The 27,288-nt window shown below is 41.2% G+C and overlaps 2 protein-coding genes across 7 annotated transcripts; both read left to right on the top strand.

Annotated features, from left to right (window-relative positions):
• Positions 1–622: 622 nt before the first annotated feature.
• Positions 623–7,960, top strand: tafazzin (tafazzin, phospholipid-lysophospholipid transacylase). 6 transcript variants are annotated; one of them, XM_058409867.1, is made up of 14 exons: positions 623–711; positions 1,020–1,150; positions 1,484–1,579; positions 2,456–2,646; positions 3,340–3,481; positions 3,573–3,701; positions 4,290–4,335; positions 4,472–4,557; positions 5,326–5,406; positions 5,510–5,551; positions 5,637–5,699; positions 5,989–6,041; positions 6,123–6,200; positions 7,585–7,960. In XM_058409867.1, the coding sequence occupies exons 5-14, from the start codon at positions 3,373–3,375 to the stop codon at positions 7,684–7,686; spliced, it is 789 nt and encodes a 262-aa protein (XP_058265850.1). In that variant the 5' UTR covers positions 623–711; positions 1,020–1,150; positions 1,484–1,579; positions 2,456–2,646; positions 3,340–3,372; the 3' UTR covers positions 7,687–7,960. The 6 variants fall into 6 exon arrangements, 5 of the variants coding, with proteins under 5 accessions (XP_058265850.1, XP_058265854.1, XP_058265853.1 ...); XM_058409871.1 differs by lacking the exon at positions 623–711 and having other exon boundaries at positions 793–1,150; positions 6,095–6,200; XR_009206754.1 differs by lacking the exon at positions 623–711 and having other exon boundaries at positions 794–1,150; positions 6,099–6,200; positions 7,585–7,655.
• Positions 7,961–12,132: 4,172 nt separating this feature from the next.
• On the top strand, positions 12,133–26,400 carry atp6ap1a (ATPase H+ transporting accessory protein 1a). Its single transcript, XM_058409866.1, has 10 exons — positions 12,133–12,862; positions 13,310–13,436; positions 14,025–14,099; positions 15,519–15,712; positions 18,342–18,382; positions 18,471–18,556; positions 18,991–19,253; positions 19,377–19,427; positions 19,998–20,235; positions 24,725–26,400. Exons 1-10 carry the CDS (start codon positions 12,729–12,731, stop codon positions 24,932–24,934), a joined length of 1,419 nt encoding a protein of 472 aa, XP_058265849.1. The 5' UTR covers positions 12,133–12,728; the 3' UTR covers positions 24,935–26,400.
• The last annotated feature ends 888 nt before the right edge of the window (positions 26,401–27,288 follow it).

The raw sequence follows: 27,288 nt of genomic DNA, 5'->3' as shown, positions 1-27,288 counted from the left end.
AGGGGACGAGTGTTTATAGCTGAAGAGAGAGAGAATAAAGAGAGACTGCTGAGGGGACGAGTGTTTATAGCTGAAAGAACACAAGAGACTACAGGAAGTTTGGAAGACTTTATGGTCATGTCGTAGTTTAATGAGTATAAAATTGTGATCTTTGGTAAATTGCTGTGGTGTGACAGGAATAAAACACACCGGGTCGTGCTTTTAGAGGAAAATAATCAGGGTCAGGACAGTAACAGTGACACTGCCCCCTGCTGGAGGTCAGAGATGAACTGTTGAAAGCTGGAGCTGAGACACGGCTTTTATTTATTTCTGATAAACCGCTCACAGTAATGGTGGATTTACGGAGCGAAATATATATATATATAAATAAATAAATGACCAAAAACTTACATTTAAAATATATTTTTAAAAATCTACAAAAATACCCCAGGTCGAGTTTATTCAGTTTATTTAGACACAAAAATAAAAATAATAAATAAATCAGATTTTTGTACCCTAATTTGGGTATTTTAGTATTTTTCTGCTATATTTTGTTATATTCTGCTATATTTGGTAATATTTTATATTTTTGTTATTTGATATATATTTTTTGTTCTATTTTGTACCCTAATTTGGGTATTTTAGTATTTTTGTTATATTCCTTCCTATTTTATCTATTACCTGTTTGTGGATCCTGCTGGAAACTGTGAATTTCCCTTTGGGATGAATAAAGTATCTATCTATCTATCTATCTATCTATCTATCTATCTATCTATCTATCTATCTATCTATCTATCTAGATAAGCCCTGTGACGTTTACATTTCTAAACGCGACTATTTCATTTTGAATATGTTTTAGCAAATAGCATTATAGCGAGTGCTACTACCTGTATTAGCTAGCATGCTAGGCTGATTTGTTAGCTTAGCTAATGCTAATTGTTTACTAGTTAATCATATCTATTAAAAAGCCCCTCCAGCGGAACCGCAGCAGTCTCTGGAGCTCGGGGATTAAAGAGTCTTTATCTCTCGTCCTCATGCAGCTATATTTCTGAATCAGCTTCAGCTCCATGTCCGTTTCCACGACCTCCATCCCGACGGCTCCACGGCGGATACAGCTTCTAATCTAATCCGAGGCGTTGGGCCTAGAAGAGGAGGACAGACAACATAACGAGTGCGCATGCGCTGGATGATTTACGCGCACAACAGAACTAGGCAGAAATATTCTTATATTATTTTATTAAAGCTAAAAACTGTTCTAAAAACCGCTTTAAATTGTCGATTTCATATAAATCTGAAAGAATTAATAATAATAATAATAATAATAATAATAATAATAATAATAATAATAATAATTACAATATCATGTAAGCTATAAATTGTGTTTTTAATTTAACAGTTCTTAGTAGAAAATGTAAATAATTTGGGATATATTTTTTTAAGTAGAACTTTTAAAACGTCTTGGCAAAAATTGTCTTGTTTTTTGTGTTTTTTCGGGACTCGTCAGATCCTAAACTACACCTCCCATAATTCCTTGCTTCCGGGTTCACTTCCGGTTGATCGGTGATAACTGACTGACCCACCAACCAACGGGACAAAGAAGGTGAGAGAGTTTTTACTCTTATATAACATTATATTGCGCTGTAAATGACGCAAAGTCACAACTGTTGGGTTTAACGAGGAGAGTGTACTCAAAACACAAACATCATTCCGTCCTCTGTGAGATTAAACCCGCAATACTTCACTAGTGTTCTGAAATTTAATGGTAGGAGCCACTTCCGGTTTCAGACACTTTCATTCATATGTGTTTATGTACCTCAGAAAAATATCTGTAAATTCCTGTAAACTAAATCCCTTAGAGATATAAGAATGGTTTAGTTTAAACCCAAATAAAGACAAATTATTGTCACTTATTCCTCAGAGCTGTTGAGTTCTGCTCTCTGATTGGTGGCTCAGGTGGTGATTAATTCTGATTGGTGGCTCAGGTGGTGATTAATTCTGATTGGTGGCTCAGGTGGTGATTAATTCTGATTGGTGGCTCAGGTGGTGATTAATTCTGATTGGTGGCTCAGGTGGTGATTAATTCTGATTGGTGGCTCAGGTGGTGATTAATTCTGATTGGTGGCTCAGGTGGTGATTAATTCTGATTGGTGGCTCAGGTGGTGATTAATTCTGATTGGTGGCTCAGGTGGTGATTAATTCTGATTGGTGGCTCAGGTGGTGATTAATTCTGATTGGTGGCTCAGGTGGTGATTAATTCTGATTGGTGGCTCAGGTGGTGATTAATTCTGATTGGTGGATCAGGTGGTGATTAATTCTGATTGGTGGCTCAGGTGGTGATTAATTCTGATTGGTGGATCAGGTGGTGATTAATTCTGATTGGTGGCTCAGGTGGTGATTAATTCTCTCTAACAGCAGCTCTGACTATAGCGCAGCTTTATATTAATTCACTCGTGCTGATACCTTATCTTTTCCATAGCAACAGATCATTCGCAGGAACGTGAACAGCACACACTCCACTGAGAAAATTGTTTCCTGTAATTTATCGAAGATGTGTGAAGGAGTCTCCAGTGTCAGAGACTTGTAGCAGTCAGAGGTGAAGCTGAAACTGTGGGATTTCTGACCTCTTCAGGACAGACATCTTCACTACAATTGAGATTTTAATCATTGGTAAGTTGCTGTGATGTGAGAGGAACAAAACACTCAGGGACATGCTGTTGGAGGAAAATAATCACGTCATGGCAGTGGCGGGCCGTGCATTTCACACCTAGGCCTTCACTGGCCTTCACCAAATCAATTTCTTCTCCTCTGTCAGCCATTGTAAGTTCTATCTATCTATCTATCTATTTATCTATCTATCTATCTATCTATCTATCTATCGATCTATCGATCTATCTATCTATCGATCGATCTATCTATCTATATTTTAAGCTCCGGGCGCCTGCACTATTGATTCTGAAGGCCCTAAGGCAGATTTCTTTCATCCTGGAAACACATGATGTCATCCACTGTCTGAAATATGATTGGATAAATACTCTTATCATAAATATACACTACTGGAAGCAGCACAACCGGGAGAAAAGCTATGAAATGTAGAGAATAGACTATTGGGAATAATTTAATACACATTCATGGAAAAATATATTAAATATATTAAAATGCAAGTCAGTGATTCAGATCACTGCTGTTTAGGTCAGCACAGAAGGACTTGCTGACCCTGATGGTCCACCACTGTGTCACAGTGGGAACAGTAACTGTGCTTTAAATAAATTCTGTAAGACATTTGACTTTCAGCCTTGAACATTTCCTTCATGTTTGATAAAGATTACTTGTGATGTTTTTCTGTCTCCCTGGGTGGTGTAGTGTGTTCTGGTGCTGCACTTCTCTCCCCTCCTCATGCCCCTGCAGGTGACCTGGCCATTCCCACAGTGCCCACGTCTGGGCTGGAGGATCTCCAGCTCGTTTGTGATGGGCATGGTGGGATCATACAGCTACCTGTGGACCAGTGAGCTCCACTTCCTCCTCTCCACATTCACTCTGACTGGCTGCTGTTCTGTTTAAATCTCTCTTTGATCACATCACCTTCTGCTCCTCAGAGTATATGAACTGTTTGTCAGTGCACAACCAGGAAGTTCTGCTGGACCTGCTGAATGATCGGCCTCAGGACACGCCCCTCATCACTGTGTCCAATCACCAGTCCTGCATGGATGACCCGCACATCTGGGGTATGTGTAATCATCTAGATGAGTCGGTTAGTGAGTTGATTAAAAAGTCATCTAGATTTGCTGGGTAGAAGGGTCAGTTTGATGAGTCAGGAGTCAAGTCGGAGGAGTCATGTGGAGGGAGTCAGGTCAGAGGAGTCATGTGGAGGGAGTCAGGTCAGAGGAGTCATGTGGAGGGAGTCAGGTCAGAGGAGTCATGTGGAGGGAGTCAGGTCTGAGGAGTCATGTGGAGGGAGTCAGGTCAGAGGAGTCATGTGGAGGGAGTCAGGTCTGAGGAGTCATGTGGAGGGAGTCAGGTCTGAGGAGTCATGTAGAGAGAGATGTGGAGGAGTCATGTGGAGGGAGTCAGGTCGAAAGAGTCATGTGGAGAGAGTCAGGTCGGAGGAGTCATGTGGATGAGTCAGGTCAAAAGAGTCATGTGGAGGGAGTCAAGTCAGATCAGGCTGGAGCAGTGAGGTCAGAGGGTAAGGATGGACAAATACTTTCAATGTGTTTTAATAATAGCTAAAGATGATGTTGATTTTGAATAGACACACTGGAAACATCACGCAAGTTACTGACATGAAACTTAAACACAGTGTGTTCTTACAGGGGTGCTGAAGCTTCGGCAGCTGTGGAACTGGAAGAGAATGAGATGGTGAGAGTCTGGGAAACATCAACAAGAAGATTAATGCTAATAATAATCAGCAGTAGAATGCATTAAATTTTATAAGATTTAGAATTTAGTTAGTTTGTAAACTGAAATATTAAAGGCGGTGTATTTTCCTGCTCAGGACCCCGACGGCGTCAGATATCTGCTTCACCAAGGAGTTACACTCTCACTTTTTCAGCAGAGGGAAGTGTGTCCCGGTGGTTCGAGGTATATGTCCTAATAATATATTCCTTAAATATTCCCTAAATATATTAGTTATAATAATCAGCTATAGTTACATTATTTACTGTTTAGTGTCACCCAAATGAGGATGGGTTCCCTTCTGAGCCTGGATCCTCTCAAGGTTTCTTCCTTATTCCATCCCAGGGAGTTTTTCCTTGCCACCGTCACCACAGGCTTCTCATTAGGGATAAAATAGTTTAATAATTAAATTTAATAATTTATTTTTATTTTTAGTTATTTTGTTATTTTTTATTTTTTATTTTAATTTTTCCCCTCCCCTTTCTCTGTTTTTATTCTTTTGTAAAGCTGCTTTGAGACAATGTTTATTGTAAAAGGCGCTATACAAAATAAACTGAATTGAATTGAGCTTGTTTAAAGCTGCAGTATGCAATATTTCTATACTTATATACTCCTTTAAAGGGCCAGTGTGTAATGTCTGAAGGTGTTTCTGTAGAAATAGATTTAGTTTAGAAATAGTTTCTGTAGAAAGATTTTCACTACAGTGGATCTCACTGGTCTCTTTATTCTAGACCTATGTTTATATTTTCCAGCGCTGAAATTAGCTCCACCCCCAGCTACAATATCACTGCTCAAAGCTTTAAAAAGTGACTGCACAGTGCGGGGCTATTGAGGTTTTTGGGGTTATTGTATGTGGTGAAGTGCTTATAATATTTCTAGCAGCATTAGCGGCTAAACGTTACAGACGGCCGCTTTAATGCTGAAGCTCTCATCTGGCTCTGACGTGATGTTTAGGTGATGGAGTTTATCAGAGAGGAATGGACTTCCTGGTAGAGAAACTCAATCAGGGCGACTGGGTGCACATATTCCCAGAAGGTGAGATGATTCAGAGCTTCACCTTATAATAGACACAGTGTGTGTGAAGAAACAAACACACACACATACACACACATACACACGTATGCTTTGTGTTTTTCAGGGAAGGTGAACATGACGGGGGACTTTATCAGGTTGAAATGGGGTGAGTCGTGTTTCATGTCTTTGTTTCAGGTGTTTCTCCTCATGGAGTCTGTTCAGATAAAGTGATTCTGTTTGATGTTCTGCAGGAGTCGGACGTTTAATAGCTGAATGTTCACTTCATCCTGTTATCTTACCTCTGTGGCACGTGGGTGAGGCTCACTGTTTATTGATTTATTTATCAAAGAACACAACAGACTTTGTATCCAAGGTACTTCCTTTAGTCTATTGTGTTCTATAAACACTCATCCCTTCAGCAGTCTCTCTTTATTCTCTCTCTCTTCAGGTTGATAAAAAATCTCAGTGTAAACTCCTGAAGATGTGGAGAACTTCCACAAGTTGCAGCTAAAACATTGAATAGGCTGTTTCTCTCTTTTGTGTTATTATAGATGTTATTATGATATTTTATGGGATATTTTAATGATGGTTTTCTTTCCCCAGGTCTGAATGATGTTCTTCCTAACACAGCTCCATATATCCCTCGAGCAGGAAAGGTGAGACTGAGCTAACACTAATCCCTAATCCCTCTGATTAATAAAACACTCAGTCAGTGCGTATCTGTGGTTTATTTATAGAGGATCACCGTGTTAGTTGGAAAACCTTTTACAGTCAAACACATAGTAGAAGCCCTGAGAGCAGAGGATAAAAGTCCGGTAAGATCTTCATCATCATAATCACCATCATCATCACCATCACCACCACCACCATCATCATCAACATCATCATCATCATCATCACCAACACCACTATTTTCATTATCATCATCATCACCGCCACTATTTTCATTATCATCCTTATCATCACCACCATCATCATCACCATCATCATCATCGTCACCATCATCACCACCACCATTATTATCATCATCACCTTCATCACCACCATCATCATCATAATCATCATCACCACCATCATCGTCATCACCACCATCATCGTCATCATCACCATCACCACCATCATCGTCATCATCACCATTATCACCATCATCACCACCATCACCACCATCATCGTCATCATCACCATCACCACCATCATCGTCATCATCACCATTATCACCATCATCACCACCATCACCACCATCATCGTCATCATCACCATCACCACCATCATCGTCATCATCACCATTATCACCACCACCATCATCACCATCACCACCATCATCACCATCACCACCATCATCGTCATCACCATCACCACCATCATCACCATTATCACCACCATCATCACCATCACTATTATCACCATCACCATCATAATCATCACCACCACCACTATCACCACCAACATCACCACCACCACTATTATCATCATCATCATCATCATCACCTTCATCACTGTGTTTGTGATCGTGTCACACTGAAATGCAGTCACTGTCCAATCAGAGCCCTAAGTTTTAGGGGTGTGGGTTTAATCATTAAATCGTTAAAAATGGCCCATCAGGTTCACGGGGGTGGGGGTCGGGGGGGAGTGAATACTTATGAGCAGCACTGTACTGTCAGTAATGATACACTATATTACCAATAGTTTTGGGACGTTCCTCCAAATCATTGAATTCAGGTGTTCCAATCCCTCCCATGGCCACAGGTGTATAAAATCCAGCACCTAGACATGCAGACTGTTTCTACACACATCTGTGAAAGAATGGGTCTCTCTCAGGAGATCAGTGAATTCCAGTGTGGTACTGTGATAGGGTTCCTCCTGGGCAATAAGTCCATTCCTGACATTTCCTCACTACTAAATATTCCACACTCAACTGTTAGTGGTGTTATAACAAAGTGGAAGCAACTGGGAACAACAGAAACTCCAGAAAGTTGTAGACCAGGTACAATCACAGAGCAGGGTCAGAACATGCTGAGGAGCATAGTGCACAGAAGTGCCTGACCTCACAAATGCTTCTAGAGAAATTGTCAAAAATTCCCCTAAACACACTCCTAAACCTTGTGGAAAGTGAGACGTCTCTCTTTCTCACACACGCACATACACATTTATCTTCTGAGAACACTCTGTGTGTGTGTGTGTGTGTGTGTGTTTCTGCAGGTGGAAATGAGGAAAACGCTGACCGACTTCATCCAGGCTGAGTTTCGTACTTTAAAATCACAAGCTGAAGCTCTTCATCAGAGATTTCAGACCAGCCGGTGATACACACACACAGCTTGAGAACCGGCTGGACACACACACACACACACACTGATCAGACTGGAGACTGAACGAGGTGAAGGTTGAGTGTAAAATGTTCACACTGCTCCTTGTCGAACCTCACGGACTAGACGTTCTCCGTTCATGCGGAACACGGAGCTCACGTTCCTGTCCATGACAGAGACGAATTTTATTCAGTTTTAAATTTTTAATGCGGTTATTCGAGGCATGGACTATCATTTCTACACTGCTGATTAAATTAATTTCTAATCTGTAATTATTTCATTAATAATCATTTCACACCTCTCACCAGAGGCAGGTTCTGTCAGAGCGGTTCTCCTGTAAGGGGTTTGGGGAACATTTAAAGGTTCTGTGTAGAAATCTACAATAGTGTTTATTCATGACGGGTTCTAAGTCAGAACCTGTTACTGTTACTGAGGAGGTTGCAAAGAGAACCATTTAACCCAGGCCCTGTCCACATGAATGCGGGTATTTTTAAAACCGCAGCTTTTTTATGCTGTTTGTCCATTAGTCCACACGCAAACGCAGCATCCGGTCACTGAAACCAATCATTTTTGAAAACTCCTGCCAGGGTGAAGTTTTTTAAAAACTCCGGTTTCAGTGTTATCATGTAGACCGAGAAACCGGAGATTTTTGGCTTGTGAACAGGGTTGCCAGATTGGACTGAAGATTTCCAGCCCAACTACAGCTTAAACCTGCCCATTTAAATAAAAAATACCAGCCCAAAATGCACACTGTTATAACTGATACAATAACAAACAGTTATAACAGTTAATAACTTTGTGATATCGGCTTAACGAGTAGAACGATTACAACAACCCGCTAATCAAGACTGAAGTCTGACTGGACAGGACTCTCCTGTACCTTATTGGCTAAACTGAACCATATAATTAAAACATCAACATTACATATTATACTTTATTTATTCATTTGAATAGAAAATTAATAAAATATCATGTTTATAGTCAAAAATAAAAACCCGCCAGTTGCATCAAAAACGAGCCCAGATTTTATCATCCCGCCCAATGCACTTTTTCTCAGTGAGACGTGACCAAAAGAAGCCCAACTGGGAGGAAACCCGCCCAATCTGGCAACACTGCTTGTGAAGTCGGCGTCTCAGGCTTCTGATTGGCCAAAATTATATTAGATTAGATTAGATTCAACTTTATTGTCACTGCACATGTGGGTACAAAGCAACGAAATACAGTTAGCATCTAACCAGAAGTGCATTTCGCAGTGCAAATAATTAGCATATATAAACAGTATACAGAGGGAGGTAAATACAATGAGTGCAAATGAGCAAATGATTATAGTGGTGCAATAAAGAAGGTATTGTGATTAAATGTAAACAGTATTTAGAGAAGGAGTTATGTACAATGAGTGCAATGATTTAGATGTGTGCAATGAGGAAGATATTGTATACCATGATAAATAATTTGTATATGTAAACTGTACACAGAAAGGGTTATATACAGAAAAAGGTTATATACACTGATAATAATGTGTTCAGTCAATGTGTGTGTGATCGGTGGAGGCAGAGTTCAGCAAAGAAACAGCTGTGGGGAAAAAGCTGTTCCTTAACCTGCTAGTCTTGGTCCGGAGGCTCCTGTAGCGCCTCCCAGAAGGCAGGAGGGCAAAGCGTCTATTGGCAGGGTGATAAAAGTCCTTTATGATTTTGTGTGCTCTGGTGAGACAGCGCTTCCTGTAAATGTCCTCGATCTTAGGAAGTGGAACTCCTACGATGTGTTGTGCAGTTTTCACCACCCTCTGCAGCGCTTTCTGGGCTGACACAGTGCAGTTCCCATACCAGACAGTGATACAGCCGATCAGGATGCTCTCGATGGTGCAACGGTAGAAGTTCACCAGGATGTCTGAGGAGAGATGGTTCTTCCTCAGAGCCCTCAGGAAGAAGAGGCGCTGGTGAGCCTTCTTGACCAGACTGGAGCTGTTGGCAGACCAGGAGAGATCCTCAGAGATGTGGATACCCAGGAATTTGAAGCTAGTGACACGGTCCACCACCTCTCCTTTTATATGAATAGGTGCGTGTGTGTCACCTCTCTCCTTCCTGAAGTCCACTATGAGCTCCTTGGTCTTCTTAGTGTTGAGCAGCAGGTTGTTGCCAGCGCACCACGCAGCAAGACGGTCCACCTCCTCTTTATAAGCTGACTCATCGTTGTCTTTGATGAGTCCAATCACCGTGGTGTCATCTGCAAACTTGATAATTGTGTTGGAACTATGTACAGGCTTGCAGTCATAGGTGAAGAGAGAGTAGAGGAAGGGACTCAGCACACAGCCTTGTGGTACTCCGGTGCCAAGGATGAGGGTGGAAGAGCACTGGCGATCTATCCGAACATCCTGGGGCCTGTTGGTCAGAAAGTCCATGAGCCAGTTGCAAAGTGATGCATTGATGCCCAGGTCTCCAATTTTGGTGACTAACTTGGAAGGGATGACCGTGTTAAACGCTGAACTAAAGTCCAGGAAAAGCATTCTGACATAGGTGTCTTTATTGTCCACGTGGGAGAGGACTGAGTGCAGCGCTGTGGAAACTGCGTCCTCCGTGCTTCTGTTCTGACGGTAAGCAAATTGATGAGGGTCAAGGGTGGCAGGAAGACAGGTTTTGAGGTGTGCCAGGACCAGCCGCTCAAAGCACTTAGTGATGATGGGGGTGAGCGCTACTGGGCGGTAGTCATTAAAGCAGGATGCAGTGGAGTTTTTTGGTACAGGCACAATGGAGGTGGTCTTTAAGGCAGGTGGGCACAATAGCTTGGGCTAAAGACAAGTTGAATAAGTCTGTTAGGACCCCCGCCAGCTCCCCAGCACATGCTCTGAGGACGCGCCCGGGGATACCATCAGGCCCTGCTGCTTTCCTTGCATTGATCCTGCTTAGTACTGCACTGACGTCATTAGTGGAGAATGTGAGTGGCTGGAAGTCTGCTGGGAGCTCGATTTTGGTTGCTGGCTCCAGATTATCCCTTTCAAAACGAGCATAGAAGTTGTTTAGCTCATTGAGAAAGGAGATATCAGTAGACGGGGGTGAAGGGTTGATGGGCCTGTAGTTGCTAATGGCCTGAATGCCCTGCCACATCTGCTGGGGATTGGAGTTGGAGAAGCGTTCTTCAATACTCAGCTTGTAGCAATACTTGGCCATCTTAATGCCCCGCTTCAGATTGGCCCTGGCTGTACTGTAGGCCTGTGCATCACCAGATCTAAAGGCAGTGTCAGGGCCTTCAGTAAGAGGCGAACCTCTTTGTTCATCCAAGGCTTCTCATTTTGGTACATGGTGATCTGGTGGAAAATGGCTTAACAGTTGAGATTATATCGCCACCTGTTAGTTTTGCATGCTCTTGACAGCACTTCAGACCTCGGTTTTGCGTTTTCAAGTGGACGAGATTTCTTTTAAAAGCGAAGGAGGAAAAACTCCCGTGTATGTGTGGACTAGGCCTAAAGAGAACCCTTAATCATCAGAGACAGCTGGAGGAATGTGCAGAGCTGAATGTTCTCCAGTCAGAGATGCAAAGAACCTGAAATTATCCAGAAATAATGTAGAACCCAGTAACTGTGCAACTGGAAGCTTAAACACCCAGTGACCGTAAATATCACAGAGCTCTCTTTTTCCCCTGCAGAAAGGGTTTTGTAGAGAACAACAACAGACAGCTTATTACAAGGAAGCTGTAAAGTATCTAGAACCTTTTATCAGAAATGGTTCCAAATAGAACCCCCTGTTTTGGAGACTGAAGGACAAAGAATCCAGTGAAACTGAGTGTTCCAGATCAGAGATGGTTCCAAGCAGAACCCTCTGAGAAAGGAAAATCCCTTACTTGGTAAAAAGGAACCTGAAGGAACATGTGCTACAGATCCTCATTATTCTTTTCTTCATATCTAGAACCTGTGAGGAGTTTAATTTTCAGCTTCATGGTTCTTGATAAAAGGGTTCTTTCCGGGTTCTTTGGGTCAGTAAAATCATATACAGCCTTCTGAAAGGGTCTGAAACGTTCTGAAAGAGAAACAGTGTGTGAGTCAAACTTGAACCTTCAGGAGGTTCCTCAGAGGAATGACTGGAGAACCTTAAAGGGTTCTGAAGGTTCCATGTGTCTAAGTTTGAGGGTTGGTTTGTTTCAGTAAAATTAAAATGCTGGAGTCACAGGGAAAAGAGTTTTATAGATTTTCAGCTTTTTGTATCGATTTTTTTTAAAAATCAGATAAGAACAATTTCATGATAAAAGTTTATAAATCATAAAAAATATAAATATTTAATTATATAGAGGATTACAACTCTCTCTCTCTCTCTCTCTCTCTCCCTCCCCCTTCTCTCTATCTCTATCCCTCTCCACCCCCCACCCCCCCCTCTTTTCTAACACACCAGCACCTGATTAATTATTAGAGTTTATAGCCACTGTAATAATGTTTCCGCACGCTACATGTGTAATAAAAGTGTATAATCATCTCTGTGAGTTGAGTTTATGTAGAAATCCTGTTAGAAACATGAACTCTACACACTTCATTAGAGAGATGACATTAATACACCAGCAGGGTTGATGGTCACGTGGACGGAAGTGTCTTATACGCACCGTTGCACAGACTGTACCCTTAGGACCCTTAGGTAACCGCCGTGCTCGCCTGATTCAAATTCGGGCCGATGCATACCCTCGTGACGTTTACAAATAAGGGTCATCTAATATAATATTTAAACAATACCAGATGCTAATACGTTTGCATTGCACTTGGATGAGAATTTGAGGAATTAAATCAGAGATTTTTCTAAATATTAGAACGTTAATGTGTTTCCAATTTTAAGGATAAGATCTTTTGAAAACGTCGTTCTTCTTAGAGCTCTGTAATTGTTTACGAATATTTGTACGGACGTTTTTCTTAAACATTGTTATTATTATACATAGTATTTTATTCGGTTTGACAGTTGCGCCAACTGAAACAGAAGTGACCGGATATCCGGGGATACACATTTTATTAGTTGATCGTGACAGTTGATATCGTGACGTCACTTGTTGCCGACGGTGAAGCTGAACATGGCGTCCGTGAGGATGCTCGCTGACCGCTCCGCTGACCGCTCCGCTGTGATGCTTGTGGCTGTCCTGCTCGGTGTTTTCACGACTGGAAAATGCTCAGAACAAGTTCCTCTGCTGATGTGGACCAGTAATGGGTAAATTATTACCTTTGCTCAAATGAATTATTTTTCGTGTTGAAGCTAGCTTAGCCACTTATCTCAGGGAGCTCGGTATGTAGCTGTGAAATGTTTGCTCTGTGGTCATTTATCCCCGCTTTTTATACAGTTTAAATTTCACCATTATCGCAGTGGACACTAGATCTCTTTACTTTTCATCATTTTAACGAGTTTGTGGAGAATAATCGGTGATGCAGTGCGCGCGCTGCTCTGTGGTCGCTGTCCAGTGCTGCAGCGTCCCTCTTCTCATCCGATACGGTTTAATTGTATCGAAGTCGAAAAAATATCACGGTTTCACGATATTATTGATAATTCTAACTCCAGCAAGCTATTTTACTGAAAATATATGACCTTAATGTTAACATAGGTAATAATAACAATAATCATATACATGTAATATGATTTTAAAAAAGTTTTTTTCTCCAGATTTTTATTGCCACCCCAGAGCGACCTGGCTGCAGGTCACACCGTAACTGGACGCGAGCTCCAGTCCTACCTGAACACAGCGTTCAGATCTGCACCTCACAACGTCCTGCTGTTCTTTCAGGACAAGGTCAGTGTTGTAGTCACGTCTCACTCACGAGTACAGCCGATGAGAGAAAGAAGTTGAGTGCATGCTCATGCTGGTGAGGATTGTGTCACTTGGGTGTGAAGAGCAAGGTTCTACATTTCACATCGATAGTCTACTAAAGCTCTGAGGTGATCCTCAAAACTCCTGATGTCTCCTGTGTCCTTCAGCTTGTGACCCAGAAATTGATGGACATCTTTAACTTCCTAAAACATTCCCAAAGGACTTGGTGAATGAGTAGATATCCGCTTCTGAGAAGCGAGGACAGGAGGGTTTTTTTTTCACAGAAGTAGGAGCAGCTTAGATGTTTGTGCTGTGGAGAAAAGTTGTAGGTGGAGCAGTAAAGTCCAGTTTTAAAGAAAAGACATTCTTAGAAGAAACTCCACCTTCAGAGAACATTACACTGAAAGTTCATGAATTAGGAATTAATTTGTAACACCTGATCACAAGTGACAGATTCTTAATGTTACAGTAACACTGTTGTGCTTTTCTTCTCTTTCAGTCCTATAGATTAGAATGTATTGGACTAGATTAGATTAGATTAGATGATAACTGTACTTCTTTCTTTCTTAGTTGAGTGTTGATGACTTCACCAAGTATGCTGGTGTGTTCGGGAGCAAACAGGGCAGTGCCTTTCCTCATCTGGAGGTAAGTTATCATCAGTGTCCTCTCTTCACACACACACACACATGCACACACACACACTTTCTTAACCTATAGTCTACATCAGGTGTGTGACTCGCATGGTTTTATGTGAGATTATGGCTCTATTTCTCCCCCTAGTGGAATAACAGAGACTAACATTTCCCCAGTTCTTCAGTTGAATCATTGTCCACAGGATGATTTGGTCATTCTGTGGGGTCACTCCATTAGAGTCACTCCACTCCACTCCACAGATATAAAATCTTAAACTCCTTTCTAAGTTTTCTCTGAAGCTCCAGTTTCAGTAGACAGTGCAGGTGTAACTGTCAGGATCACAGTAAAGCTCATTACAGTTAGGGCTGCACAATTATGACAAAAGTCATAAATGTTGATGATTACCTTGAAATTGTAATTGTGATTATTAATTACGATTATCACAATTTACATTAAATGGTGTTTTGAATAGCTTTATATCATTGTCTGAAGCAACTGCATGCCATATTTTATATAAAAATTAAGAGCTGAAAACATTCTTCCTGAAAAACTTCTATTACTTAAGACTCACATGTTAACTATACACTGCTTTGCATTGCTTTGGATTTCTTTAAATAAATGTAAAAAAAAATGGAGAAATATGCATGGTATAATAATGTTATACTAAAAAATAAAATTAATTTATGAATCTAGGCTAAGTCATGGGGGGGGCATATCGCTTATCCAGTGTGTTTATGAGTATTTTAAACCCTGTGCTGGAAAATGTATTAATCTGCACCATGTCTTTTACAACGAAATGTCATTAGTCATGGAGAAGCTGCCAGATACGGAGATGTACAGAACCCCAAGGTCGTGATGGGAGTGTGTGTTACAGTTCTCACATGGCTTGTTGCTCTTTTCACGCTAAAACATTGGTGGTACTGCACTCTGTGTCTGAGTTTTAAATGTCTGAATTAATTTGTGGTGTTGCCTGATGGTGCAGAAACACACTATAACACACCGCTCCACATCATCGCTAGTGAATCCAAAATAATTCCACACCACAGATAAAATCATTTCTTTTCAGTTCTAATTCTTCATTCTTCTCAGCAACACTTTGCAAACTATCTGATGTTCCTTTATCAGCGCACATGCTTGCGAAATTAACATGACGAGATAGACATGTGCAAGTGGATAATCGGGGCGTTGGTAAGGACACGCCTACAGACTATTAGGCCAGTTAAAAGTCTTTATTCACCCCTCACAACGTAACATGCAGTAAACACCCCTTAAACACACAGAATAATGGAAGTAGATTTTTTTGTAATCGCAGCTTTGAACGATTATGTGGCATCTGTAATCGTAATCGCCATTAGAAAATCCATTAATTATGCAGCCCTAATTACAGTTCTCTGCCTATGTGGTCAGTCTGGTTCTTTGTGTGTTTTCTAGACGTCTCTGCAGTCCTCCTCGTCTCTGCTCCTTCCATCAGTGTTGTCTGGGGCCAGTGCATCTCTCCCCACGCTGCTGCAGGACGAGCTGAACACGGCGCCACTCTACATGGACCCGGACACGCTGGCTCAGCTGCGACTCAATGCCTCTGTTCCGGCTCTGCTCATCTTCAGCCTTCCCTACAGCTCCTCTGGGTAAACACCTCACTATACTCCTCACTATACTCCTCCCTGTACTCCCTGACACTATACTCCTCACTATACTCCCTGACACTATACTCCCTGACACTATACTCCTCCCTGTACTCCCTGACACTATACACCTCACTATACTCCCTGACACTATACTCCTCACTATACTCCCTGACACTATACTCCTCCCTGTACTCCCTGACACTATACACCTCACTATACTCCCTGACACTATACTCCCTGACACTATACTCCTCCCTGTACTCCCTGACACTATACACCTCACTATACTCCCTGACACTATACTCCCTGACACTATACTCCTCCCTGTACTCCCTGACACTATACACCTCACTATACTCCCTGACACTATACTCCCTGACACTATACTCCTCACTATACTCCCTGACACTATACACCTCACTATACTCCTCACTATACTCCCTGACACTATACTCCCTGACACTATACTCCTCACTATACTCCCTGACACTATACACCTCACTATACTCCCTGACACTATACTCCCTGACACTATACTCCCTGACACTATACTCCTCACTATACTCCCTGACACTATACTCCTCACTATACTCCCTAACACTATACTCCCTGACACTATACTCCCTGACACTATACTCCCTAACACTATACTCCCTGACACTATACTCCTCACTATACTCCCTAACACTATACTCCCTGACACTATACTCCCTGACACTATACTCCCTGACACTATACTCCTCACTATACTCCCTAACACTATACTCCCTGACACTATACTCCTCACTATACTCCCTAACACTATACTCCCTGACACTATACTCCTCACTATACTCCCTAACACTATACTCCCTGACACTATACTCCCTGACACTATACTCCCTAACACTATACTCCCTGACACTATACTCCTCACTATACTCCCTGACACTATACTCCCTGACACTATACTCCCTGACACTATACTCCCTGACACTATACTCCTCACTATACTCCCTGACACTATACTCCCTGACACTATACTCCTCACTATACTCCCTAACACTATACTCCCTGACACTATACTCCTCACTATACTCCCTGACACTATACTCCTCACTATACTCCCTGACACTATACACCTCACTATACTCCCTGACACTATACTCCCTGACACTATACTCCCTGACACTATACTCCTCACTATACTCCCTGACACTATACTCCTCACTATACTCCCTGACACTATACACCTCACTATACTCCCTGACACTATACTCCCTGACACTATACTCCTCACTATACTCCCTGACACTATACTCCTCACTATACTCCCTGACACTATACTCCCTGACACTATACTCCTCACTATACTCCCTAACACTATACTCCCTGACACTATACTCCTCACTATACTCCCTGACACTATACTCCTCACTATACTCCCTGACACTATACTCCCTGACACTATACTCCCTGACACTATACTCCTCACTATACTCCCTGACACTATACTCCTCACTATACTCCCTAACACTATACTCCCTGACACTGTACCCCCTGACACTGTACTCCTCACTATACTCCCTGACACTATACTCCTCACTATACTCCCTAACACTATACTCCCTGACACTATACTCCCTAACACTATACTCCCTGACACTATTCTCCTCACGGCGTAAAACCTGCAATGTACTACCCTATACTCCAAACCAGACAACAGTTTATAAAGCACTATACTACATACATAACACCACATTAGACACTACACTTTAAATATAGCTCGACTCCACACCATGCTGCATCCTATACTCCACAGTATACCTAACACTACTACATATACTAACTACCGTATTGTCCCGAATATAAGACGTCCCTGATTATAAGACGACCCTCACTTTTCAAAGTGTACCTTTTGGAAAAATGCATTTTGAAGACCAACTCTTGTCTTTTCTAAAGAAAATTTAATTTCTAATTTTTAATTTTTAATTTCTTTAATTTGAAAATAATTTTCATCTGGCATAACATATAACCTGCAGTCCATCTGGATTTAATAACAGTTAGGCTGTGCATCTCATTGTGAAAAAATACAGAGCCTACCAATATTTCATTAACAGTAGCAGTCTGCCTCAGAGAGAAAAATAACAGGCGTGATTGGATAACAAAATGTAATTAATAATAGTGCAATAAAAATACTGCAACAAACAGTACAGCAATAATCAGAAGTGCAGTGAACTGTTTTATCTTGCCAAACTTGGCTCCTCAAATCATCACGTCATTCCTGTCAGTCAGTCTATTCCACAAGCTCAGTCTCCATCCAGCCTTTTTTTCTGAGCACAAACGAAAATTTCAGCGGGTATTGCCTCTTTGGGTACCGTCTTGCGCTTTAAAATCACATACGGGGGAAGTTTGGTCCCGTCAGTGAGACACGCTAGCATGACGGTCCTATTTTTGCGGGTGTATTGACGTGTAAAAGTCTAGAGCTCGAATATAGGACGACATCGTTTACTGAGATGCATTTCCATGAAAAAAATATTGTCTTATATTTGGAACAATACGGTAATACTACACATCACACTTTACTACATACTGTACTGCACAATCAAGATCTCCATGAAAAATCATAACAACTCTCTCTCTCTCTCAGGGCTGATATGATGTCTGTTAAAGAGGTACTCAGTGGTAATGGTGAGTCTCACTCACTCACACACACACTTCTACACATAGCAGTGAGGAGTGAAATATAAAGCTCATATAGTTATTTGATGTGTTTCAGATGAAGTGATTGGTCAGGTGCTGAGAATTATGGGTAGTCAGTCTGTCCCTTACACAGCCATCTACACCGCTCTTCATCCCTCACGGGTAAGAACGAGAGATGGATCTTCCATCATCTCACACAGTAATGTTGTTTAACATTAAACATTATTTTAGAATAACAAAACTGTTATTAATATCAATTTCTAATCAGTTAGTAATATTTAGATTAGTATTATTGATGCAAAATATTTCTTATATATTTTATTTATAATGAGTATGAATGTTTTTATTCCATTATTTATTGTTTTAAATGGTGAATATCGTTAAAGAAATCTGATTATTCATTTTTCAGCTTTTCAGTGTTTTTTCTCATCTGTTTTTTAAAACCTCTTCACTAATTGTAACATTTAGTTTTATATTTTAGATTTGATTGTAGTAATTTAGTAATATGTCGTTTATTTCAAGTTTAAAAAGTAAAATAATCCTTTGATGAGTGTGTTCTGAGCACAGAGTGAGATTTTCCCTTCTTTCCTGGTAAGGTGTTGGAGGAGGTGTTTCCGGAGGTGCGTTCTGTTGGAGCACGCTCTCTGCTGCAGTCCAGACGTGAGGGTTCTCCTGCCCCCTACGCCCCTGTGGAGTTTAAGGAGCGTGGTTCTACCTGCATCCTGCTGTGGGCCAAGAACCTGACCGTGAGTGAATATCGCTCGGGAAAGTGGGAGAGACACAACCTCAACCCTAAAACCTTTGGAGAGGGGGTTTCTCCTAAACTGGAGGGATCCTCCTGTAATGCCACACACTCCAGGTGAGCTCCAGAGGAGGAGGTCAAGATTGGACCTAATAGAGTCACATCAGGAAATGCATAGTTACTCACCGATTTAACAAAATTTCAATCCTGATCCAAAACATGTGCTTGTTTTGTTTACAGGCTGGTCCTCAGTTACGAAAATGTCTTAAGCTACCGCTCTTTTAAACTCATGTAAGTACTGATCATGAAAATTCCCTAAAGAAGTGGCTCCCTAGATGGACACACTACACCTGGTCAATTCTAAAAGTTACTTTTACCACCATGATTACTTTCCTATTTAATCATTTGATGTGGAGCATATTGCTGTGAATGATCGGTTGCTATGGAAACGATAAGGTATCAGAGTGAGTGCATTAATATAAAGCTGCGCTACAGTCAGAGCTGCTGTTAGAATTAATCACCACCTGATCCACCAATCAGAATTAATCACCACCTGATCCACCAATCAGAATTAATCACCACCTGATCCACCAATCAGAATTAATCACCACCTGATCCACCAATCAGAATTAATCACCACCTGATCCACCAATAAGAATTGATCACCACCTGATCACCAATCAGAGAGCAGGATTCATCATCAGCATTGGTGCCCAAATTATGATAATATATTAATGGTTGCCTAAGAACTAAAACAGTTCTGAATATTTAAGAACATGATATGAGAACATTGGAATACTTGATTTAATTTAACTTACTTATTAAATAATATAGCTGATGATTTTGTGGTGTTTTCTGCAGCTTTGTAATGGTTCAGAGGCACTATAAGGTTTCAGCACGCCGCTGGTTCACCATGGATCGAGTTCAGCTAGAGTACGACGGGAAAACTGCTTTGTTTAACGCCAGCCGCGGTATCTACGCTCCGGCCGAGTACTCGTACCGCTGCCACTCTGTCACCAGCTTTCGCTACCCTCAGCTTACACCTCATTCAGCCAAGGACAATGCCAACGATTGGAGGATCGCCTTCGACGACTTTCAGGTACAGTCAACATGGCTGCCACGCTTTTAACCTGCTTTAAGGTCAAACATTACTATTAACAAAAAAAATAAAGCAGGTTTCAATTTTAATTTCATGTAAAAAAAAAATTTATACACTATATTGCCAAAGGTTTTGGGACACGCCTCCAAATCATTGAGTTCAGGTGTTGTTTTTCAGGGGTTGGGCTCGGCTCCTTAGTTCCAGTGAAATTCCATGTGCATGGAAAGGCAGATGCCCCAATACTTTTGGCCTGGCTCACAGTCTCCGCTCTAATTCATCCCAAAGGTGTTCTATGGGGTTGAGGTCAGGACTCTGTGCAGGCCAGTCAAGTTCCTCCACACCAAACTCACTCATCCATGTCTTTATGGACGTTGCTTTGGTCACCGGTGTGCAGTCATGTTGGAACAGGAAGGGGTCATCCCCAAACTGTTCCCACAAAGAGCATGAAATTGTCCAAAATGTCTTGGTATGAAGCTGAAGCATTAAGAGTTCCTTTCACTGGAACTAAGGGGCGGAGCCCGACCCCTGAAAAACAACACCTGAACTCAATGATTTGGAGGGGTGTCCCAAAACTTTTGAAAATACATTGTATAAAGCTTTTTTTAAATTAAATTTTCATTCATTTTTAAAATTAGTCTTTGTAACAACTTGATAAATTATGTTAAAAATATACTTTTATGAAATTTGAGATGTTGGTTATTATATAAATGTTATTATGATTTATTTTTCTTTTTTCTAATGAATCTCAGCTTTCAGCACATCTTGAGATTTAATTAATTTTCTCTTCTTTTCTCTTTTTATTAATTATCATAAAGAATGGATCTTTAATCTGTCTCTTTTTCTGTAAAAGGCAAATCACAAGGCACACACAGTTTACACACACACAGTTTACACACACACACACACACAGTTTACACACGCACACAGTTTACACACGCACACAGTTTACACACACACGCACACAGTTTACACACACACACACAGTTTACACACACAGTTTACACACACACACACAGTTTACGCACACACAGTTTACACACACACACACACACAGTTTACACACACAATGTTTACACACACAGAGTTTACATATGAAGTTTACACACACACAGTTTACACACACACAGTTTACACACACAATGTTTACACACACAGTGTTTACACACAGAGTTTACACACAGAGTTTACATATGAAGTTTACACACACACACAGAGTTTACACACTTTACACACACACAGAGATTACACACACAGTTTACACACACACACAGAGTTTACACACATACAGTTTACACAGAGTTTACACACACAGAGTTTACACACAGAGTTTACACACACACACATTTTACACTCACACAGTGTTTACACACACACAGTGTTTACACACATACAGTTTACACAGAGTTTACACACACAGAGTTTACACACACACACACACAGTTTACACAGAGTTTACACACACACAGAGTTTACACACACACACACAGAGTTTACACACACACACAGAGTTTACACACACACACACTTTACACTCACACAGAGTTTACACACACACACAGTGTTTACACACAGTTTACACACACAGAGTTTACACACGCACAGTGTTTACACACACACACAGTTTACACACATACAGTTTACACAGAGTTTACACACACACACAGTTTACACAGAGTTTACACACACACAGTTTACACACACACAGTTTACACACACACACACACACAGTTTACACACACACACACTGTTTACACACGCACACAGTTTACACACACACACACAGTTTACACACACAGTTTACACACACACACACAGTTTACACACACAGTTTACACACACACACACAGTTTATGCACACACAGTTTACGCACACACAGTTTACACACACACACACACACAGTTTACACACACAATGTTTACACACACAGAGTTTACATATGAAGTTTACACACACACAGTTTACACACACAATGTTTACACACACACAGTGTTTACACACAGAGTTTACACACAGAGTTTACATATGAAGTTTACACACACACACACAGAGTTTACACACTTTACACACACACAGAGATTACACACACAGTTTACACACACACACAGAGTTTACACACATACAGTTTACACAGAGTTTACACACACAGAGTTTACACACAGAGTTTACACACACACACATTTTACACTCACAGTGTTTACACACATACAGTTTACACAGAGTTTACACACACAGAGTTTACACACACACACACACAGTTTACACAGAGTTTACACACACACAGAGTTTACACACACACACACAGAGTTTACACACACACACACTTTACACTCACACAGAGTTTACACACACACAGTGTTTACACACAGTTTACACACACAGAGTTTACACACAGTTTACACACACAGAGTTTACACACAGTTTACACACACAGAGTTTACACACGCACAGTGTTTACACACACACACAGTTTACACACATACAGTTTACACAGAGTTTACACACACACACAGTTTACACACACAGTTTACACACACAGTTTACACTCACACAGTGTTTACACACAGTGTTTACACAGAGTTTACACACATACACAGTTTACACACACAGTTTACACTCACATAGTGTTTACACACACACAGTTTACAGAGTTTACACACACACAGTTTACACAGAGTTTACACAGTTTACACACACAGTTTACACTCACACAGTGTTTACACACACACAGTTTACACAGTTTACACAGTTTACACACACACACACACACACAGTTTACACACACGCACACAGTTTACACACGCACACAGTTTACACACACACGCACACAGTTTACACACACAGTTTACACACACACACACACACAGTTTACACACACAATGTTTACACACACACAGAGTTTACATATGAAGTTTACACACACACAGTTTACACACACACACAGTTTACACACACAGTTTACACACGCACACACAGTTTACACACGCACACAGAGTTTACACACACAGTTTACACTCACACAGTGTTTACACACACACAGTTTACACAGTTTACACAGTTTACACACACACACACACAGTTTACACACACACACACTGTTTACACACGCACACAGTTTACACACGCACACAGTTTACACACACACGCACACAGTTTACACACACACACACAGTTTATGCACACACACACAGTTTATGCACACACAGTTTACGCACACACAGTTTACACACACACACACACACACAGTGTTTACACACAGAGTTTACACACACACACAGTTTACAAACACACACAGTTTACACACAGAGTTTACACACACACACAGTTTACACACGCACACAGAGTTTACACACACAGTTTACACACACACAGTGTTTACACACAGAGTTTACACACACACACAGTTTACACACACAGTTTACACACACGCAGAGTTTACACACACACAGAGTTTACACACAGTGTTTACACACAGAGTTTACACACACACACAGTGTTTACACACACAGTTTACACACACACACAGTTTACACACACTCACAGTTTACACACACTCACAGTTTACACACACAGAGTTTACACACACACAGTGTTTACACACAGAGTTTACACACACACACAGTTTACAAACACACACAGTTTACACACACAGTTTACACACGCACACACAGTTTACACACGCACACAGTGTTTACACACACAGTTTACACACACAGTGTTTACACACAGTGTTTACACACAGAGTTTACACACACACACAGTTTACAAACACACACAGTTTACACACACAGTTTACACACGCACACAGTTTACACACGCACACAGTGTTTACACACACAGTTTACACACACAGTGTTTACACACAGAGTTTACACACACACACAGTTTACACACACACAGTGTTTACACACAGAGTTTACACACACACACAGTTTACACACACAGTTTACACACACGCAGAGTTTACACACACACAGTGTTTACACACAGAGTTTACACACACACACAGTTTACACACACACAGTGTTTACACACAGAGTTTACACACACACACAGTTTACACACACAGTTTACACACACGCAGAGTTTACACACACACACAGTTTACACAGTGTTTACACACAGAGTTTACACACACACACAGTTTACACACATAGAGTTTACACACACACACACAGTGTTTACACACACAGTTTACACACACACACAGTTTACACACACTCACAGTTTACACACACTCACAGTTTACACACAGAGTTTACACACACACAGAGTTTACACACAGAAAGATTAAAAATTCTGTCATTGTTTTTTGTCACTGCTCACATCCTCTTTATAACAGTCAGTTTTTACAGAATGAAGACACACCTTGTTAATTAGCATTTTCTCTAATGATGTCCTGAACTCGGAGGCTGCAGTGATGTTAAAGTGATGAAGATCTGCAGATTAAGGTCAGTTGCTCATCTCTTCCATGTTTTGTTTTCCGGACAGATCCAGGGCTTTAACGTGACCGGGAAGGAGTTCTCTTACGCCAGCGACTGCGCCGGGTTCTTCACCCCCGGGATCTGGATGGGGCTGGTGACCTCAGCTCTCATGGTTCTGCTCCTGACCTACGGCCTGCACATGATCATGCAGCTGCACACCATGGACCGCTTCGACGACCCCAAAGGCCACGCCATCTCCGTCCCACAGACTGAGTAACAAGCCCCGCCCCTCTCCATCTCCCAGACCAAGTGAAAAGCCCTGCCCCTCTCCTTACCCAGACAAATTGACAAGCCCCACCCCTCACCATCTCTCAGGCAAAGTAAAAAGCCCCGCCACCCTCAATCCCACAGAAAAAGTGACAAACCCTGCCCCTCTGCATCTTCCAGGCAGTGTAACAAGCCACGCCCCTTTCTGTCTCCCAGGCAAAGTAACAAGCCCCGCTTCCTCAGTCCCACAGACCAAGTGACAAGCCCTTCCCCCTCAGTCCCACACTAACAAACCCCGCCCCTCTCCATCTTCCAGGCAGTGTAAAAAGCCACGCCCCTTTCTGTCTCCCAGGCAAAGTAACAAGCCCCGCTTCCTCAGTCCCACAGACCAAGTGACAAGCCCTTCCCCCTCAGTCCCACACTAACAAACCCCGCCCCTCTCCATCTTCCAGGCAGTGAAAAAAGCCCTGCCCCTCTCCATCTCCCAGGCAAAGTAACAAGCCTTTCCCCCCTCAATCCCACAGTAACAAACTCCGCCCTTCCTCTTGCCACAGACTTTGTCTTCATCAGTGCAATATGAGTAAATCATTCCACCTATTTGTTCTGCTCTCAACAAAATGTGTGTGTGTGTGTTATCTGATATGAATTTTATTTCAGTGTTAGTGGCTGAAGTTAAAGTGAAGGGACTCATGAGGTTTGTGTCCCTTTTTCCCCAAATGTCATCAGCCGTGATGTGTTCAGGCGTGTTTGGTGTCAGACGTTTGTGTGTATAGAGAATAACTAGTAAAACACAGAGGTAATTCCAGGTTCTGCCACTAGAGGTCAGATCTGATTGAAATATATTCCTACACATGATAAATGACTGAAAAGAGGAAAAAAGCTTCTGTCACTTCATTGATCAGTGTCCTGACTCTAAGATACTCATCATTTTCCTCAAGATGGTGATATTTATTTAATTGGAAATTTAAGCAGGTGGTTTAGAATAAAGGTGTATATAATAAGATAAAGTGAGTGCAGTCGAGTAGAGCTAGATGAACTTATTTATTTGTAGCATGAGTGTGTTGTTGTTGATTTTTGTGGAGTGTGTATTAACAGGATTGAAGATATTTTGTGTTGTTTAAGCTGTAATCACTCGGGGAATTGAACTGATCTACATCTTAATGTCAAAAAGAAATGTGTGGATTCACCCTCGTCATCACGGTGGCATTAAAGGGACAAACTTTAGACTTTATTTATTTACATCAACATTTTTGCTGTGAATCTTTTTTTTTTCTTCATCTCATTTCATTATTAATGTAATGTGAGATATAAAGGAGGTTTGTATTAAAGGCAGGTCAGTGATTGTGGTCAGGAAGGTACATTTCACCTGAGTGTGGAGTGTGTGTGATCTGCAGGAAAGATTGGTGAATAAAATAACACTAAAGTCGGGGTTGTGAATCTTTACAGTGTGAAATAAATCTATATAAAACACACAAAGTCTGGGTTTGATTTCTGAAGCAGTTGCTAAAATATTCATAAAAATGTTTTCTTCTTAAAAAAAATTAAAAACAAATTTATGACAAAAATAATTAAAATAACTTTAAAATAATATATAATATTAATTAATAATAATATTTGTAAATAATTTTTACACACATTTTTGTAATTCTGTAGCTGAGAATGAATACAGGTGTCGTGTCTCTCTCTCCCTTTCTCTCTCTCTCTCTCTCTCTCTCTCTCTCCGGTCGCTAAGGAACCATCAGCCAATCAGACGATGTGTTGGTGTCTCACGTGTTTAACGTGTGATTGGAGAGTGAACACAGTGAGGACGTGACACTCATTCAGAAAACAGCTGAAAGAAAATAAAAGAATTGAAGTCAGTTTAATAATTCATACCCAGACTGAGTGTAGTGCAAAAGTTTGTGCCCCCTCAGATCTGCTCTGGGTTTATCTACACAACAGAAATTTGTGTTAATTCTTGTCTTGTATTTCTTCCTGATTTAGCTACAGTTTAAATATGAGAGTCTCTGTTATAAACACACTCAAAGGTTTACACCCCCTTTGACCAGCTCTAGTTGGTTTAGATTTGCGTCTCATTGAAGCGTATAAAACTGGTCACTAAAACACTGAAGATCCTGAGCAGCATGAGAACAGCTCTCTCGACATCTAAAGCTGAGAACATCCCAGAGCTGGAGATGGAAATGAAGAGTGTTTAGTGACACAGGCACAAAAACACGAGCAAGAAGTGGAGGAGAAATAAGACGAGGAAGAGTCACCAAACTCCAGAGACATTCACCAACAGAAACATGAGAAGCACATGAGCTAATAACCGTGGAATAAAAGTACAGTGTGATGATCATCCAGACGGTTTCACTGTTCACCAAA

This window comes from Hemibagrus wyckioides, linkage group LG15 (genome assembly GCF_019097595.1).
Source record: "Hemibagrus wyckioides isolate EC202008001 linkage group LG15, SWU_Hwy_1.0, whole genome shotgun sequence".
NCBI lineage: Eukaryota > Metazoa > Chordata > Actinopteri > Siluriformes > Bagridae > Hemibagrus > Hemibagrus wyckioides.
This window is presented reverse-complemented; position numbering and strand designations above follow the sequence as displayed.